Source organism: Nannobrachium achirus (genome assembly GCF_963921795.1).
Source record: "Nannobrachium achirus genome assembly, chromosome: 11".
Taxonomy (NCBI): domain Eukaryota; kingdom Metazoa; phylum Chordata; class Actinopteri; order Myctophiformes; family Myctophidae; genus Nannobrachium; species Nannobrachium achirus.
In genome coordinates this window covers 58,571,868-58,591,779 of record NC_137820.1, presented here as the reverse complement: position 1 = coordinate 58,591,779, position 19,912 = coordinate 58,571,868, and the positions used below count along the sequence as shown (strand labels likewise).

Sequence of the window (19,912 nt, the reverse complement as noted above, 5' to 3'; positions counted from 1 at the left end):
CACACACACACACACACACGTTGACTGAATTATGCTTAATTGGGCTGTATATTTATTTATTATAAGTAGAATGTATTTAATGGTTGTATTGATGATTGCTTTTAAAAGGCTTGGTCAGCATTGGCCCATAGCTAGTACAGTACATTTAACTCCTTATGAGCTGCAGAGTACAGAAAACTAAAAACACCACAATGTTTAGTGAGCTTTGTTGAATCACAGTAAACCTTAAGAGTTTTCATCTGCTGTAATGCAGGATTCCCACAAAGCTTAGCAGTTTTGCTTTTAGCAACCTTCAGTGGCAGCTCACCTTCGCCATCCTTACAAGTTGCTCTTTGTGTATTTTATGGTTTACGGCAAGGGTCCTCAACAGGGGGTCCTCAAGAGTTACTACAGGGGGTCCTCCAAAAACCTTTTTTATATTAACCAATTGAACTCTAGTGTCCATATTCTGAGAACTTTAGCCAAAAATAACAGATCTACAAGCTCACAACGCCGTTGTGAGCTTGCTTCATCATACATTCCCTGCTTCATCTCTCTCTCAACTAAGGAGTCCTTGGCCTGAAAACGTTGAAGACCCCTGGTTTAAGGGTCAAAATTGTGACTCACTTTTGCGGCGTCCTGGCGGACCTGGATGATGGTCTTTGGGCCGTTGTCGATGAAGGCCTTGCGGGGGATCCAGTTGTTCTCTCGCAGCTCCACGGTGTCCTGCAGCAGGAAGCGGATCCTGGCGGGCAAATCCTTGTTGTTCATTAAGGATTGCATACGGCCAAAGTACTGATCCATTAAAGACTGGGGAGAGAGAGGTGACAAGAGGATATAAACATTGGTACATGAGGGACGAGAGAGGTTCACACTACCTCCAGCACACAAGTAGGGATGGGACGATACGCGATATTATCGTTTATCGTGATGAAAAACACTCACGATAATCGCATCGTGGAGATTTAATATATCGTGATATCGTCCTCCGTCATGCATTGGATCAATTCACCTTTTATTTGCTGAGCCGGCATATCCGGTACCACTTGCCTTCCACACGACATTTTAAGCTGCCGTGCAGTCTATACCAGGCTTGAAATCAAACCTACCAGTGTTTATGTGAGCAGGGTTTCACTTGATGTCCAACAACAATTTAAAATCTCAATCAGACACTAGCGTGTAAACGATGTATTGACAAGACAATAGTGTAGAGGACAAAACGGCCTAATCAGCTGGGGCAGTGTGGGCCGGGAACCAAGACTACTTTGGCCACAAGACATCTATATTTTCAAGTGGCATACATACAATACGGGGACTGCCCATGAGTGCGAAATCTCATTAGTCCTACATCTCATTAGTTCGAATTTAGTTAGAGTTAGGTTTAGGCATAGTTTTACAGAGGTTAGGTTTAGGTATAGTTTTACTGAGGTTAGGTTTAGGTTTAGGCATAGTATTTTTCACCAGGTTAACATCACCAGATTCTGACTAATGGGATGTAGGAACAATGAGATTTCGGACCAATGCCATGGCACCCATCGACTTTGGCAATACAGCCAAACGAAGGGGCAACGTCGTTGCCGACTTGAAATTCCTGCCCTGGTGCTGCTACCCAGTACCCAATGTTCATCCTGGTCGATGAATTATGTGAAATGTGTACGAATAGCCATAAAACAACCCTAATAGTCTTTAACTCAAGTTTACAGATGGAAAAAGTTGCTTTTAACGCAACTCTTCAGTAATATGCTGCTAACTTGCACGTCTGTCCACACGCCTGTAACAGCTGTCTAGTGATTTGTGTGAGGCAACAGAACACCGAACCTGGGCTTTCTCATGGTCGAGTCTCGGCCCCACTGTTCTCATTATCTGACAGAGGCATTCCAGATCTTCCCCCATGTCCTTGAGCTGGACTCTCTTCTTCTTTTCCAGAAGCTTCAGAGAGGAGAAAAGAACAATATTGGAATTATAATACAATCGTTATAATACAATATCAACAGACACGTTGATATTTTTGCATTGTTTAACTTGGAATGGTACAACCTATGTCTGAAGTATTTTATTTTATGACTGGTTTAATAATGACTGCGATAATGTATTTATGTAAACATACAGTTTATAGTATATGGTACAATAAAAAACAAAAGGTCATCATCAGCTGAAACCAAAGAATAAGATCAGAGATGTTCTTTCTCTTAGGTCTAAATTGATGTGTAAGCCAGGGACTCCTGACAAGTTAACACCAGAATAACTATTTTGGTAATCTGGACCCATCCATCATACATACAGTACATTCTTGCAAATTGTACGTTTCAGTAGTAAATATTACCATTTCAAACATTTTGCATTTTTATTAGGCAATCCTAGATAGTTAATTTAAAAGTGATACACAATTAATAAAAACAGGTAGCACGTACTGTTTTGATGCACTTATGAAGGATAGATTCATGGATGAGGTCGAGTTTGCCAAGTTCCCCGATGAATTTAATGTTGCCAAGCATCTTGATCTTGGCAATGTTACGCTGTTCCTCCTCCTCAGAAGTAAGAGGGTTGTCATGTTTGTCATAGACTGGAGAGGAGACAGAAAGAGACAGAAGGGGAACATCCATTAGAGCAGTGGCTCCCTAACAAGGTGAAAGGTGAAACACTACATTAAAGAAACAAATAGTAAATGGACTTTTGGTGATCAGTGACACAGGGATTACTCACTTTCAACATTTCTGGTACGGTTTTCAAATTCATCTTGAAGCTTGGAAATCAGAAGTCTTCTGAAGGTCTGCAAATAGAAAGACCATGTTATGGGGTGTAAAGTCTAACAGTTACAAATCAGCAATAGATTTTTACATTAACAGTGCGGATGTGTGCTGAACCCTGGATCGATCTAAATGTACCATGAATCAGACAATGTTTTTAATGGTTAATGACAGTTGGCAAACACACATTTTCAACCAGACTTACTGTGCTCTGCTTTTGGGTTGTTTGAAACTCTCCTGGCGGGCCATCAAAGTTTGGTGCGTCCTCTGCCAAGCGCAGACATAGCTGAGCATAGAGCGAGCTATACTTCGGCTCTTCTAGGGCTTTGTCTACAATCTGGAGAGAATGAAAGGGGGTTAAGAAGATAGACGCAAGATTAAAGAAGCCATTGGAGCATGACTTAAGTATGAGTCACTTGAGTGCATTTCCAGTAACTAAAGAATACATTAAAATAATGTATTCTGTATGAAGATAAGGCACTTAAAGAATAAAGAATAATGTATGAAAAGGAAAAAGAAAGATGAGGCTCACCAGCAAGATGATTCCTTTAAGGACGAGTTTTGAATCTACGCCCGCGTTCAGGAGCTCAAGGCATAGCTTGTCAAACTTATCAGGCGTGAGCTTGTTGAGTGTGCTGGAGAAATAGTGAATGGGAGGTCAGTGTCATTGTTGAAAGTAAAAGCATTTCCATGATTGTTAGCAACGGCCATATGGGTCCCAGAGAGAGACTGATCTAAGGAATTGTGAGGGTGTAGGAGGAAGGTCTACTCTCACCAGCATGTTACGATAATTTAGGGAGTCTCTTGTACATGACACAGGGGGGCTAGAAATGTAGTGTTAGATCCATAAGAATACATACAACAATGCATCATCGCAAATATTAGTAACATTAAGTGTATGGTGATAATATTAGACTGTTGTTCTCACTCAGTGGGGAATGTGTTCAGTCTCTTTAACTCATTTAATGCCAGCCTATCACCACTAGAGGGCGCCCAGTGACCAGAGAATAATGGAGATATACTGGTAATGCATGCCCAAGCCCTGGAGCCATGACTTGCCAGAACACTTTCCTTTGTGCATGTACAGGAAGAGGATGAAGTTAGCTTGAAGTTAGCTATTGGCTACCAAGCATTTTAGATTTAGATTTTCGTCAACTTAGCCATGATTAAACCTTGCACACCTAATGCATGGGAGAAGAAACAGAGAAAATGAGCTCTAAAGATCCTGGATTGCATTGGAGTGGATGGTAAATATCAGCAAATATCGTCCTCTGTAAACAGAGGACAAAAAAAAAAAAATTGAAACATTTTTTTTTTTTTTTTATTAAAAAGCCGAACTAGTTCGGGATCGGCACTCTGGGATGCGATAATAAAGCCGAACTAGTTCGGGATTGGCACTCAATGAGTTAAGAGAATATTGAGCAACTGTATAGATTAACCCTGTGGTGGTCCCAACCCAAAATATGGCACAATCATTTTTTTTCTCTTGGACCCACTTTCATCCCTGTTCAGGAAACCAAACCAATAATGGGCTCCTTTAACGTCATTTTACAAATCAGAGATTGGGTTTTGGCCTGACAAAAATGTTCAGCCATGAGATTCTTTTGTTTTGATCCCTGTAATCCCCTTCCTGGATAGATACATTATGATGTTTTGTTCTCTCATGGCTATTCTGAACTCCTCTGACTCAATTTGCCCACAACTTCAACATGCATTCTGCCACACCATGCACAACAGCCAGCATGAGTAAATAAAGATCAAACTATTATTTAATTTGTTGGTTCGGCAGCTTTGATCACAGCTTTTCAGTCAGTCAGTCAGTCAAACGTTTTGTCGGTTCTAAAACATCCCTTTGAACTCCCAGAAAAGGCACAGCTTTTGCACTCCATCTCCCAGACAGCATAGTCGTCAACAGATACACTGTCAACACTTCCGGTGAGTTGACAGTTAACATAAACTATGTAAACTTGACGTTTATCACTCCAACGGCTTGGAGAGCTCACTCTCCATCTCTGGTCTCTGCTCCTCCAAAAGCAAATGACCATTTGGGACCAAATTATTTCCGGGCTTGGGATATAAGCATATCCTGAACGTCATGCCTATCCAGGGTGGGTTTAACCAAGCCCCTAGCCTGCTAACAGGTGGTCTACATTAAATTGAGATTGGTAGTAGTGATTTACACAGACACTCGTTCACTAGAGACTTCTGTCGGATCATCTCCCTTGTTAAGTTTTTGTCATGCATTTGTAGGACACCCAAACAAGGGTGAATGGACAGATAAAAACATAAAAGTCACAATATGAAGTCAGCCCTACTATTATCATGTACAATGTAAGTGATTGCAGTTTGCACCAATACAGAGTAGTGTCCTCGTTCGCTATAGTGTTAGGACAGAAAAGTGAGTGACTTACCCCCTCACTTTCCTGAAGATTGCATCGTGTCGCTCTTTTTCGTTGGTTGAGTTGCTGGAGCTGCTGGAGTTGACATCTCGTCTAGTGCTTCGTGAAGGAACCCATTTCTGAACGCTTTGCCCTGGGGTTTTCCCCAGGAACTCGCTACCCAAAACACAGGAAGGAGACTTGAGTTACGACCACATCATTTTCAATCTGATCATGACATACCGGTGTGTAAATAATACACAACCAACCACCTGTAAATCAAAGCAACTTCTACGATACTCAAACCCGTAACAAATCATAACTAAAAGCCCCTGTGCGCTTGACGCAGAAGTTGTGCTTCATATTTGTGCATTTTGAGGGACAACCAATATGACAGCTTACTCAAAGGCAACTGATTATTTTACCAATTATCTGTTAGAAATATGATAAAAAGTAAATAACTAGTCAAATCATGTTAACTGAGCTCAATATCCCAATCTCATTCTATGACTTTACTCAAGGAAACTATGCTCTAATAAAAAACCTCCATGGATTTAGATAAACCTATTTTCCAAAAGAGTTTGCACTGTTGTCATTGCAATGCAGATATAACATAATTGACGTAAATTAAATTGTTGCTTACTCAGGCAGCGTTTAATTTGAAATAGGTGCCAGTATACAGTACAGTATGCATGCCAGTTATATCAGGTTCTTGGTAAATGTCAACATACCTGTTTCCGACAGTCTTGGGATTGTGCTGAGGTGCACCCCGACCACCTCCTCCACCCGAAGAAGCACTGGGCACAAACAAGAACACAGTAGAGGAACACTCAGGACATGGAATATTATGAGACATATAGTTTCTACAACATTACACGCCCAAAGAGGAGCCACCAACTTCACCACATCGACAATGTGGCAAGTAGTGTCTTCTATGCTCCAACAGAGAATCTGTATCACCTTTGAGACATCTCAATGGCTTGACTGCATTCAAGTTGACAGCCTCATGGCCAATTACTCAGATTACCTCTCCATCTGTACTCTGTTAATTTCACTTTCTTTCTGAACGTTATCTGAAAGCTTATGAATGCCAAATATACAGATGTAATATCAGAGGAAAGTGAGGAAACCGCCAGGGCTCAGGCTAGTGCTCAGTGTCTATCTCAGAAGTTACTCCACATCACCTCTCCTACAGTCACAATGTTTGTGTCAATAGGGACCAAGCCCCCAGAACCTTGGGGGAGGGCTGAAGCGTCATGGACATGGTGGCCATTTTGAGGTACTGCAGGTGGGGCCAGAAAAATGAATGTGCATCTAGGCTTCTTTGTATTGACTCAGCTTTCATAGCGGAAGTGCTCGTTCATGAATTGTAGCCCCAGCGCGTCCATGAACAAACTCGATGACTATAATTATTATAACTATGATAGGGACATGATAGGGTTTCATGATTGGAAGCGGCCCTCCAAACGATGGGATGGGGGGTACTGCATTAGGGCCAATAGCAGGGGACTTTCCCACTCCCCCAGGCTATGGAATCCTAGACTGGTGTAATGAAATATTTTGTCCAGCAGGGAGCACCATTCCTTCACACTTCACAGGTCAGGCCCTAGAACAGGCCCTGTGGTCACACATTTCTGGACACCAATATCTGTGTAACATCCATGCATTTATACAACTGCGAGTCTGCCGCTGCGTGCTTGATTTGGCTGTACACGCTGACTTGTTCATCAGGAAACATGCTCCCTCGTCGATTGGATTTTACAAAACAGACCCGCGTCGTCACATTGAATCCTGTTTAAGAAGAGCTTAAAACACAACTTTCTAATGTTACATTGATGACGTGAGGAACGCTAAAGTCGTCTTGGTTACATAGTAGGCTATGCGAAAATAACAAAGCTCAGAGTCGCAAATTCAATGATCGCTGCATCAGCACACACAAAACACGGGCGTGAGAGAAGTAAATGAATGAAATGGACATCACGTTTAGCCGATTCAATGATTCCAAAAGTCATACGATTGGAAGTTATTGCTACATGCGGCTACATGCGTCTCATGCTGGTTTTGTTAGGCAATAGCCAGGGTCCAGGGAGTGCACAGAATTTTAGAGAGGCATGGGCTGACATTTCTAAAAGGGCCTTTTCATACGGATAAAAGTTAAGGGCTCAAGCCCCTTTTGCTGTATGTGCGCACGTGCCTGGCGACCAGCGCGTCACATTACAGACTTATCATTTCAATCCGTTTCTTTGCAAAAACACATTTCTTTTAGAAAACATTTGTATTCTTGTTTCTCCCAGCCCGTGCTCGCAATGGAGTGGAAAAGATACTCATATTTTACTTAAGTAAAAGTACTCATCTCATATCATTCTCGCACGCATGCAGTTGCCTAGGATGCGACGCGCAGTGGCCAAGCTCACAATTGTGAGCTTGCAGATCGGCTAGTTTCAAACAGCCAAGGTATAAAATAGGGCTAAAGTAGTTATTATAATTTATAAGGTCCTTCACAAACGCGAGTGACGGGCCGTGCGAGCTCGCAATGGTGGAAAAGATACTCATATTTTACTCAAGTAAAAGTAGGCCTACTCTCATATCATTCTCGCATGGACAGTCGCCTAGGACGCGCAGTGGCTGAGCGTGAGCTTGTAGATCGGCTAGTTTCAAACAGCCAAGGTATAAAATAGGTAGTTAATGTATGTTTTATAATATTATAATGTATTTCTGTAGTAACTAAAGCTTTCAAATTATTTTAATGGTGTAACTACTAACTACAGTATTTGCCTCAGAGATAGATGTAGTGTAGTAGAAGTGAAAGTATTGGAACTATCCAAGTACAAATACCTGAACATTGTACTTGAGTACAGACAGTACTTGAGTAAATATACTTATAGTTACTTTACACATGCGGTGATGCATGTCCGGGCGTGCGGTGAGCCGCGAACACAAACAGTCACGCAATCAATCAGTCTGCAATGTGTCTCTGCTACTACTGAAGTAGGCTAAAGTACACACAATCAGAACATTAAACAATTATTTCACTAATCGTTCACTCTCTCAGTGCAGACTGGAGAGTCGTGCAGAAACAGGCAGAGGGGAGGGGGGTGACTGTCTGTCTGCCTGTCTCACTGACTGAAACGAGCCGCCGCTGTGACGGAACGGAACGTCACGGAAGAGGCGTGGTCCCGAAGTCGAGGGAAGCAGAGGGAAGTACAGGGTGTAGAGGGAGACACTGATTATAACTTCAAATGTGCCTATGTCTTTTGTGTATTTATTTATTTTAAATGTATTTGGACATCCTTAGGGGATCTTTGAGAGATATGCGTCATTATTTAGATAAAGAAAGATTCCTGCTCCCCCTCCTTTAATGTGAAACACTGTTTTCTCACTCAACAGCAAACAAACCAACATAAGGTTTAGGGTATCTGCACATTTCTAAAGTGACAATCTAAGGACTTTTTAATACCTCTAAAATGACAAAGTAAACATTGGCCAAATTGTCAAATATTATATTGTGTTGCGAGGCATTGTGAGCATGTAGATCTGCTATTTTCCCAATAGAACCATGTTATACAAAATGAGAGTTGATAAATTCATTGAAGTTGTAATATCCATTAATATCATGCGAAATGATTTAGGCTTAGATTCAAGCTGTATGAAGAATAAGTTGAAATAAATGTATGTTCACCTGAAAACACAATAATGCTCAATATGACGATACAAAACTCATAACTTGTCAAACATGATGACTAACGGCTTTATTGTTTCCCTCCCAGAGACTTTCATGAATAAACATTGCTTATTGCGGTCAAAGTGATTTTCATTGGTAATTGTTGCGAGAGTCAGGGCTGCAGCTGCCAGTATTACAATGTGCACATTTAGAAGAGATGCTCAATGCAGCACATAGTGCTGTTAGCAGCTGATAATGGAACAAATACTTGTGAAATCAATAGTGCCTGGTGTAGTGATGGATGTGGTGGCAAGGACTCCCATGCACCATCTTGCATGCATGGGTGATGGGTGTCATCATAGACACTCCATTATGTAAAAACAACGCTGCAAACATTCTACAGTCACCCCGAGGTTAGAAATATAATATGGCCAATGTATGGAGATCAGAGTCAACAAGGCCATCACCCCAAGGCCTTGCTTGACACCAGTATCGAGTGACACAAATGTGTACATATAGATTTACTGCAAGTCAGAAATTCCAAATGAAATTAAACTCACTGATTATGCAGAGATGAAAACCCTTACAATAGGACTAACACTGTGGAATAGACGTCATCTTACGAGTAAGAGAGATGAGGGGTGGGTTAGGGTTGTGTGGAGACACAAATGCCCTTGTGCATGCCATACTGTATAAAAAGGTAGAGAGGACTAGCCTGGAAACTAGACGAATCTAACATTGCAATAAAATAAAATAAAATGAAATAAAATAAAATACAATGCCCTCAGCAGATTTGGTCTGTTACCACTCAGTTGTGATTGGATTTCACTCCCTCTGAAGTTGTGAGGGACCAATCAGGGCCCAGTATGCAGTTTCCATGCAAAGATTCCAGACTAATATCTACGCAGTGATATTAGTCTGACCATGCCAGGCTGAGAGGATAGGGCAGAGCAGCAGTTTCATCTCGGCCAGACCAAGTTCAAATATAAAGCCAAGACATGTAATTCAAGGCTGCTTGGTGGATACAGTTCTATTTGATTAGAGGGCCTCCCTAATCTACTGACGTGCTCATCAATATTCAGTGTAGGTGGAACTATGGTTCTTGTATGGGGGGCCATGCCATGGTCATCTGATATGCTTGATGTAATGAAGACAACAGTGATATAATTCATTAAGGCTCAGTTTGTGTGTTGATATTACATCTCCTAACAAGAAACTGGTGTTTGAAGCTTCATCCCCATCTACCATTGCGAAGGCTACACAAAGAAGATCTGACTGACAGACATTTTGAGCTTTCACACATCCTGGATTGTTATTGGAACGATGTTGTTAAGTCCCTGCTTCACAAACAAGACAACATCAATTCCCCACTCGGGCTTGCATGGCACCAACTTCACAATTCCAAAACATTTTGTAATTACCTGAAACGAGAAGCACCCCCTTCTGCAATCGCACTCTCCACTTTGGCGGCTTGACAATGAAGAATCTTTAAAAGAATAAGAAGAATAGGGAGGGGTGGGGAAAACGGTACTGGGGAGAAAAACAAAAGACACAAGATTAAAGTGACATGTCATAGGAGCAGGCTTCTATTAATTAGATACTTTTTATTTCAAAGAGGATCACGTGGTTGCAAGTTATCAGTTTAGCTTGTGAGCAGCCCCATAACAAAGACATGGCTAATTCTAACGTCAAACGCGCGCCACAGGCCAGAAATCAGCAAACCTTGTGATCAAAGCATTTTAAAATGTGTTACTGAGCAGCTTGGCATGCGACCTTACTAGCTGATATAATGTAAACCCAATCAGTGGTGGAAAAAGTATCAATACTGTATGTAGAAAATAATATTCCGTTACAAGTAAAAAGTCCGGAATTAAAAAAGTACTTAAGTAAAAGTACAAAGGTATTGGTATAAAAAATTACTTAAGTACCAAAGTAAAAATACTCATTAGGCAGAATGTCCCTTTTAAAATCTACAAGCTCACATCTGCTATTTTCTAAATGGTTGAAATGTAAAGACTGAAGTGGCATGATGTATATTTTGTAATAATAATCAAATCTACAAAGTAACTAAAGTTTTCTAGTAAATGTTAGCTCCTTTCGGAACCTCAGTCTTCCTCCGCTATACAACTCCGATCTCTGAGCTGTATAGCGGAGGGAGAGGTTCCGAAAGGAGCAAAGTAAATGTAGTGGAGTAAAAGACGAGTGCCATATTTGGATCCGAGATGTAGTGGAGCAGAAATTAAAGCATTGGAAATTAGAAATACTTCAGTAAAGTATATAACCTAAAAATGTAAGTAAATGTATTTAGTTACTTTACACCTCTGAGCCTGAACCCAATAACAGCACAGCTAGATTTGTCATACTGTATGGGAGGATGGCTTAGGTTTGTCTTTGTCAGTCTGCAACAAAGAACGTGTGGTCGCTTGGTTAAAAAAAGGTAATGTCAGTTGCCTGCCTAACGTCAAGGCAGTCAACAAGCTGTTTATCACGTTCCAGAAACCATATCTATTAATCGAATACATTCGTTTGAGAAGTTTGTATAATATTACGCAGCAAAATTGTGGTCAACTGTATACTGTAATATATAATGTACTTTTCTTTACTTATTGTCTCCGCCAGGCCGAAAGGCATGGCCGAGACTTATGTTTTCCCCCCTGTCCGTCCGTGTGTCCTTGTCCTTCTCTGTGGACAGCTATCTCCGGCACCGTTGGCACACTGGCAGCGAAACTCTGCACGCACACTCCCTGGATGCCAGAGCAGAACCTCTGCCCCCAATTTTTCGCATGGGCCAGTTATAGCGCCACCAGGAGACGGATTTGTGCAAAACACATTTTTGGACAGTACTCCTACAGATTTTGTTCAAAAATCATGCAAATCGGTACACAGTATCTCTATAGTCATTAAACAAAACGGGTCTTTCAGATTTTTCATATTCCATCCTGATTGGCTAAGATTGGCTTCCAAAGTTTGCAAGAGTGCTCCCTTTTGAACAAAATGCCTCAAATCATTAACACACGCGATTTATGTGAAGTTTTGCCCACACATTCCCACTAGGCCGAGGAAGAAATGCCACTTCAAATTTTTCAAATGAGCCTCATGGTAACAGGCGGATTCGTACCAATAACCAATAACTGGAGTTACCAATAACTCCACCGATCAGTGTAAAACTTTATATGCGCAGTTGCGCACTCCGAGAGGCCAAGGAAAAACCTTTGCCCTGCATATTTCACATCTGCACCACCAGGAGGGCGACTTATGTAAAACAAATGTTTTTATATTACTCCTTCAGATTTGTTCCAAAAATCACACAAATCAGTACACAGTATCTCTAGTCATAGATCTGTCCGATATTTCATATTCCATCCAACAAGATTGCAACACGTCGCGCTGTCTGCGACGCATCGTTAACTTTGAGATCTGTATTTTTGAGCGGTGGTCACAGGTCTCCTTAAAGTGACTTTGTCTGTGTGTTACTATTTATCTGTTACTTTGTAGCCTGAGCTGCAATAACGCTGGTGACCAAGTGGTGCTGTTGAGTTAAGTCACACACACACACACACACACACACACACACACACACACACACACACACACACACACACACACACACACACACACACACACACACACACACACGACCCTGAAATGAACAGGGCCAAACTTGAAAACAGCCAATCTACTCTCAAGTTCAACGTGAGCTTGTAGATCTGCTACTTTCAAACATTTTGTAATTTTACTTTTGGTACTGTGTGTATTTTGATGCCAATACTTTCATACTTTTACTCAAATACATTTTGAATTCTGGACTTTTACTTATAACAGAATATTCCCATATTGCACTATTGATGTTTTTTTTTTCTTCTTCTTTTTTAAATACAATGTTGAATACTTTATCCACCAAGTATAATTCAAACTTTATTGTTGTAGTATGGTTAGCATTCATTATTGATCAAATCATTATTGATGACATCAGCGTTGCTAACACCATTATAAGCACGACAAATAATGAATAAAGTTGTTTTTTGTTTGTTTGTTTTTTCTTTGTTACTATCGAAATGCTTTAGGGGCTTTTAAGCCGTGACATCATTTTGTAGGCAGAGGAGAACTCTGCCCCCAGAGCATTTTCTGTCCCTCGCTATTTCAACAGCTCCGAGACAAAAATAACGTCTAAGTATAATTCTAACACTTTCCTTTCAACAATAAAGAGAAGAAAAATGTGTAAATAGTAAAAATAGTAAAAAGATTCACGGAAACTGGGGGCAGGAATTCTCCTCTGCCTACAAAATGATGTCATACTTAACAGCCCCAAAACGTTAGCACAGCCTCGAGGGGTTCTTTATCTTGCTGTCGGCAGATGATGATGCACACATTTAAATACCACCGTATCCCCGTCACTTGATTGAACACTATGTTTAGCTGAATTAATATAAAGTTTTACATGTTTAAATCAGCTAGTCAAAAAGGCAACAACGCCATTTTCTACTCTATAGAAAATTGGTTGAGACAAGCTGCATGCATGCAGGCTAGCCTAGGCTAGGCTAGATAGGGCTAGGCTACCCGGTTAATGCTAGGGCCCCTATGTCCAATGTACAGCTTGCTTGGCTGGCTGCTAGTAGCCATTTTGGAAGGGGAAAACGGCGAGGTTACCGCAGACAGCCTGGACTCCAGAGGGAAATATATGCCTTACCTTTACGAAAGCAACGTCAGTTTTGTGATGTTGTGTGGCCACCAAAGAAGAAATAGAAATGGGTGAACAAGAAAAACGGATTGGTTTTGCGTGGGATTTCCAAGAGACCTGTATATCTCTGCGGCGAAATGGTGAACCATTGCCAACAACACCAGCCCCTCCTGCTTGTTAGCTCATACTAGTAGCCACCAGGCTAGCAGTGCACACTGCAGAGCTGAACAGTGAACAGTACAGACGGGACGTTCGCGAACGAATCGAGTCTTTTGAACGGCTCTTTGAAATGAACGATGGGATCCGGTTCGCAGTATAGGGAGCCGTTCCTTTCTATTGATTGATTGAAGAATTTATTGGAAGTTTGCAATAGAAAAAGGTACAGTTTCATGACAGCACAAACCACTGGTACAAGGTCAACTAAAAGGATATCCTAGAAAGCCCTACGGCTTATTTCCACAGGAACCACGAACCACACTTTATGTAGCCTCGGAAACCCAGGCTTCTTTTGGCGATCGGAAGAAAAAGAAGCCTGGGCGATCGCGTTATGATCACTGTTGTAGGAAGTGTAGTATTTCCCTAACCAATCAGAGCTGAGCAGAGGACTTGCGGAGAGATTCGCCGCGCCCGCCCATCTGCCTACACAAACTGTCCGCGTTAGCTCAGAGTGCACTTTATGTATCTCATATAACATTGAAAGACAGACGGATAGAACATAGTACTTTATCTAGGATAACATCAATTTCAAAAGCAGAAAAAGCATAACATCAAATACAAAGGCAGAAAAAAGGGGGAGTATGGGAGCATGGGGGCTTAGTCTATTTACAAGTCACAGGTAGCAGCCGCCTGAATGTGACTTTCATACCAATTTTGAAGGAGGCTATAGGATTTGCTCTCCTTTAAGGCTTGCGGAAGGGCGTTCCACATGTTGGTGGTATAGCATGAGAACGAATTAGAGCCTTGTTTAGTGTTAAATCTACGTTGAACATGATTGACCTTTAGGGAGTAGTTTGACAGGTACATGGGTATCTTGGAGGTGTAGTGTATCTTGTACACCAGGCCCATTGCAAGATGCTGTACTCTGTCAGCTACTTTGAGCCACCCCACGCTTTCGTTGTGATGATCGTTAAGGTGGGCCCAAGGGGGAAGACCAAGCACGACCCTAATAGTTAACAGTTGTGGAAAAAGTACAAACATTCTTCACTTATGTAAAAGTATCATTACTGCAATGTAGAAATACTCTACCACAAGTAGAAGTTTGGAATTAAAATGTACTTGAGTAAAAGTACAAAATTATTGGTATCAAAATGCACTTAATGTACCAATAGTAGAAAGTACTCATTATGCAAAATGTCCCATTTCCAATGAATAAAATGTAGAACATGTTTTGAAAATTACAGCTCACAATGCGTTGTGTTGTTGCGATGCATTGTGAGCTTGTAGATCGTCTATTTTCAAATGGCTGAAATGTATATTATGGCCGAAATGTATATAGGGTTGAAGTGATTTGTAATTATCAAAATACAAAGTGACAAGTAACTAAAATTTGTCTTTTGAACGGAATCTTTGAAAGGAACGGATCCCAGAGATCCGGCTCACTTCAAAGAGCCATACATCCCATCTTTAGTGAACACTATCACTGGAAACCCACAATATGCACTGGACACGTCATTTGTTGCCATGTCCTTCTTAGCCAATAATATCGTACATTATATTTTTTCGGGCGTTCACTTAAATCCATATTACCCAATAATAAGTACTGGACATTCAAAAAGTTACTGCCTTCTCCATTTGACACTCTGTAACTCATCTGCAGTACAGGAAAGAATCTGATCAACTTTTTAATGATAGAGGGAGACTATTGTACTATTTGGTTTACTAAAAAGTCAGTCATTAAAATATGAACCACATCCTAATTAGCACGCGAACCATAAGCAATTCTCATCATTACTTTTAAATCAATGCCTGAACTACAATGTCTATCTAGAAAAACCTGTTTATTAGGCTATCATCGGCACTTGAGCAAAATAAAATTGTATAAGCAAATGCTGGTAAATGTTCAGGTCTAGACAGTAGGCCTATTTACTTTTAAAGAAATGAAAAAACAAGTAACTTGAACCTTTTAATGGCAAGTGCTGCAGAAATGTTTAGGAATCACAATGGCACCAATGGCAGTAACATCAACATACTAGTCTCCTTCCGCTGTCAAAATAGGGCCCTAGATGTTTGATACCTCCGTGGCAATTGACTTTGTCGCTGCACCAACAACTCCTATGGCCTATGGGCTGGGACTGTCAGTTCGTTCTCCTGCTATACCACTAACATGTGGAACGCCCTACTGCAAGACCTAAAGGAGTGTAAAGGTGGTTGCACACTGCTGCGTTTTTCGTTGCGAAATGCGTTTTTCAGGGCAAGGAGAGAGAGAGAGATAGAGAGAGCAAGGGACCGAGTGGTGCGCGAAACTGGCGGCAGTGTGCAAACGTGACTGACATAACGTGAGGTTGAATTTTTTATTTGCGTGCCACGAAATTCAGTCCGATATTCGGCCCGAAAAACGCAGCAGTGTGCAACCAGCTTAAATCCCTAACCTCCTCAATGTACATTAGCAGAATATCTGAGCACGGTAAACAACCCAAAACTTAGGAAAGCCTTGACTAAAGGTGGTTGCACACTGCTGCATTTTTCGGGCCGAATATTGGAGTGAATTTCGGAGCACGCAAATAAAAAAATCAACCTCACGTTATCAGTCACGTTTGCACACTGCCGCCCGTTTCGCGCACCACTCGGTCCCTTGCTCTCTCTATCTCTCTCTCTCTCCTTGCCCTGAAAAACGCATTTCGCAACGAAAAACGCAGCAGTGTGCAACCACCTTTAGTACAGAATCAGCTAACACAGTCTTGCCATGGAGAAATGTCGTCACAGACAGACCCCTCTTCCAAGGGAAGACAGGCTATATGCACCCACTGCACACAAAATGTGGTGGAAACGGAGATACACTTTCTAACCAACTGCCCATATTCCAAGACATCAGAGACACATACTTCCCAAAGATTACACGCACCCAAAGTGAGTTTGTAAACATGACCAACAACAAAAAACTACATACTGGAGAAATACAACTATATGCAAACACAGCAGCAAGATTTGTGAACTGTTGCGATAAAAGAAGGCTAGAGAATGGAATACAACCACCCTAAGGACTACAAACCACTGAGTGGCATCTAAACCTACAGCACAGTATAAACAGAGCTACCTTAAACGCATTTTAAATCTGAGGCCTTTTTCTTTTCTTTTTGTGTATACTCGTTTTTTTTATTTTTATAAATCGTATTGAGAAAAAATAAATGCTGCTATTGTTCCAAAAAGCTTCATAACATGTATATACTGTACAAAACCACAAGGTTCCCAGTTCGATCCTGGGCTCCCCCAGAGTTAGTGTCAAAGTGTCCTTGAGCAAGACTCTGAACCCCTAATTGCTCCCGATGTGCAGATTGGTGTCTTGCATGGTTTCCTCCACCATCGGTGTATATGAATGTGTGTGTGAATGGGTGAATGTAATGCACAATCTATGTAAAGAGCTTTGGATAAAAAGCGCTATATATACTAGTATGCACATTTACCATTTCTCAAAAGCATCCTGACAAGCTTCATCACCGCCTGGTATGAGAACTGCCCTGCTCCTGACCGCAGACAGAGGGAGGTGTGGATGACCCCAGTGCATTGTCGGAGGAGAGCGTCCTCCGACTCCAGGACATACTGTATGTATATGACAAGTGGTGCTTAGCCAAGGCTGAGCGAATAATCCAAGACACTCACCACCCCAGCCACAACCTGTTAACGTTGCTGCTGTCAGGCAAGCGATGACATTGTCAAAAAACCAAGACTAAGGAACTGTTTCCACAATTAGGCCTTCAGGCTGGTGAACAGCCCTGTTGCAATGTCATTCTTTCTTGACTCAGTGGTGGTCAGTGGTGGTCAGTGGTGACACAGGTTGCCACACTGGCACTTTATTTATCACTTTATAGTCAGGTAAATGAACGTGAATACATTGTTAATATACTCCTTACCACACATTTATTTGTACATTTAATACAGATTTTATATTTATGTTAAGAAATGTCTTTTACTTGCACAAGAGACTGAGTTATATTTTTATTTTACTTTTTTGAGTACACACGTTATGTATGTATATTAGATAGCTGTGTTTGTGTGTCTGTGCACAGCTAATGTCTTAGAAGTTTGAACTGAAGATGAACAGCTTCAACAGCATGGATGTATTATATACAGCGTCAACATGCATCGACAGTGGGTAATGGGATTTCGACCCCAGGTCTACTGCATGGAAAGCCGACATCGTAAAGATGGGGTGCCATGATTTTTTGCCCCCACAAAAAACATGATGATCAGGTACCGGTATTATGATACTAGGAGGAAGATTTTTCCCCAAAAAAGTGTACAGAGAGATCGAGTCAAATGTTGGCTGTATGTTGTAAAGGGGGAGGGGATGATTATATGATGTCATCAAATCAGCGTTTTTCGATCGAGCCTTTTGACTCAGAGGCTTTCAGCTTTCAGAAAGTAACCAAAAATACACAGGGAAAATACAATTTGCACATTATAACCGCACCCCGTGGTCTATTAGAGTAATGTTAACACAGAAAACGTACAAACCTATGGCACCATCTCTTTAAGCACTAGCCTAAAGGGGAGTTCCCCTTTTGCCAGGGGAGATATTAGGCTTTTGGTCATCATGCAACCCCCCTTTGACCTCCCCCAAAACGGTATCTTTATAGTTATCGTTATACCAATCTGCCTAGCCATCGTCAAAGAAAACCCTCTACCCTTTTGTTCCTTTTAATTTTCTATGCCGAGCATAAAGTCTGTTCTCGAGAGACTATCGTTATACAGACACAGTGCATGGTGTGAATGGCCCTTCTCATCATCAGTACATCCTAGTAGTCAAGAGTGCTATAGAGTCAAAGTTGGAGTCAGAAGTAATCTAAAAAAGAACTAAAAGTGCCAGAGTCAAAGCCGGGGTCAGTAATCCAAAAGAACAGACAGTGACAAATATAGCAGGAGTCATGCAGTTATCCCAAAAGAACAAAATGAGAGTGCAGTGTGGAGCCTGATGGCTCAGGGCAAAGCAGGGCTATCAAAGTCGCATTGTTGTGGTGCGTCAAGGTCTATATAAAGATCTAGGCCTATACCTCATTTGGGGAAATGGAGCTCTCTAAATGCAGACAGGACTGTGTTTGCGTTGTCAAGTTTGGAGTTGAATCCGTCCAGGCCAGGTTAAGTGACAGAATCATATGTTCCACCCTGCCAGTTATCAACAAGGGCAAATAAATAACAAATTAGGAATATACGAAAACAACATGAAACTGTTTATTTTCACCACCACTGCAATCAATCCGCAAGTTTCCATCAAACCCAAAGCAAGTGTTATCTACCTATTTGCTCTTAAAAAGAGTTTAGTACATGGGCCTGATAATTTTGCATTATTACAGAGGTCAGCGCCCAGGCAGAACAACTCATGAATCACTTTTAGATCCCTCAAATTGACATGATATCCACTTTCCTCAGCATTCTCAAGAAGGCTAATCAGATACGATAGTTTATAGGTGTATCCCACTGCAGAAGTGTAATGTTCTATGAATAACTATTCTTATTAATTCCTGTCCTTACACAAAGGGCGTATAGCGTTGTTCGGATGTTCATTAGTCCGACGCTGGTGAATGCTAACCTGGTGAAATGCTAACCTGCCGACGCTGGTGAATGCTAACCTGGTGAATGCTACTATGCCTAAACCTAACCCTAACCCTAACCCCAGTAAAACTATGCCTAAACCTAAGCATAACCCTAATCTTAACTAATGGGACGTCGAAATATCGAGATTTCCTTGAGAAGGAACTGTTGGCCAGGAATAGTATGTCATCATACTGTATATCATTGCAATACATGTAATGTATAATATTCCCACAAGAGGGCAGAATGATACCTTCTCTTAAGATGAAAGATGGAAGCAGTAGTTGATACTTGTATGACTGAGTTACTAGGGCCCAAGGTGGAGGGGCCCTAATTATTTTATACGTTAGCTATTGAAAAATAGCAGATACACAAGCTCACAGTCACAGAGCGGCACAGAGCGGCACCGAGTGCCGCGCTGCAAGCTTGTAGATCTGCTATAAGTCGTGAAAATGTGTGCAAATCTTTGAATATAAGTATTTTTTAAGCGAACATTTGTAACTCAAATTTGCTTCTGGGGGGTCCCTGGAACGAAATATTTTGAGTTTGGGGTCCGTGGCCAAACACATATCATTTTGGGGGTCCTTGACATGAAAAAGTGTGAGCATCACTGACATAGAAACAGGGTTTTCAAAAAAAGATTTAAAATATTCAAAGACTTGCACAAATTTTCAAGATTTTTCAAAAATAGCAGATATACAAGCTTGCAGCGTGGCACTCGGTG

At 41.3% G+C, this 19,912-nt stretch overlaps 1 protein-coding gene across 1 annotated transcript in view; it reads right to left on the bottom strand.

Annotated features, from left to right (window-relative positions):
• The window catches only part of eif4g2b (eukaryotic translation initiation factor 4, gamma 2b), a gene marked incomplete at its 5' end in the record, with an annotated part of 140,153 nt that overhangs the window by 9,601 nt on the left and 110,640 nt on the right, over positions 1 to 19,912 (bottom strand). Inside the window, 9 exons of the mRNA XM_080737222.1 lie at positions 607 to 789; positions 1,798 to 1,908; positions 2,391 to 2,542; positions 2,683 to 2,749; positions 2,932 to 3,063; positions 3,259 to 3,361; positions 5,138 to 5,281; positions 5,836 to 5,901; positions 10,187 to 10,295. Coding sequence (XP_080593348.1) covers positions 607 to 789; positions 1,798 to 1,908; positions 2,391 to 2,542; positions 2,683 to 2,749; positions 2,932 to 3,063; positions 3,259 to 3,361; positions 5,138 to 5,281; positions 5,836 to 5,901; positions 10,187 to 10,295 — 1,067 coding nt within the window. The remainder of the gene's footprint in view (positions 1 to 606; positions 790 to 1,797; positions 1,909 to 2,390; positions 2,543 to 2,682; positions 2,750 to 2,931; positions 3,064 to 3,258; positions 3,362 to 5,137; positions 5,282 to 5,835; positions 5,902 to 10,186; positions 10,296 to 19,912) is intronic.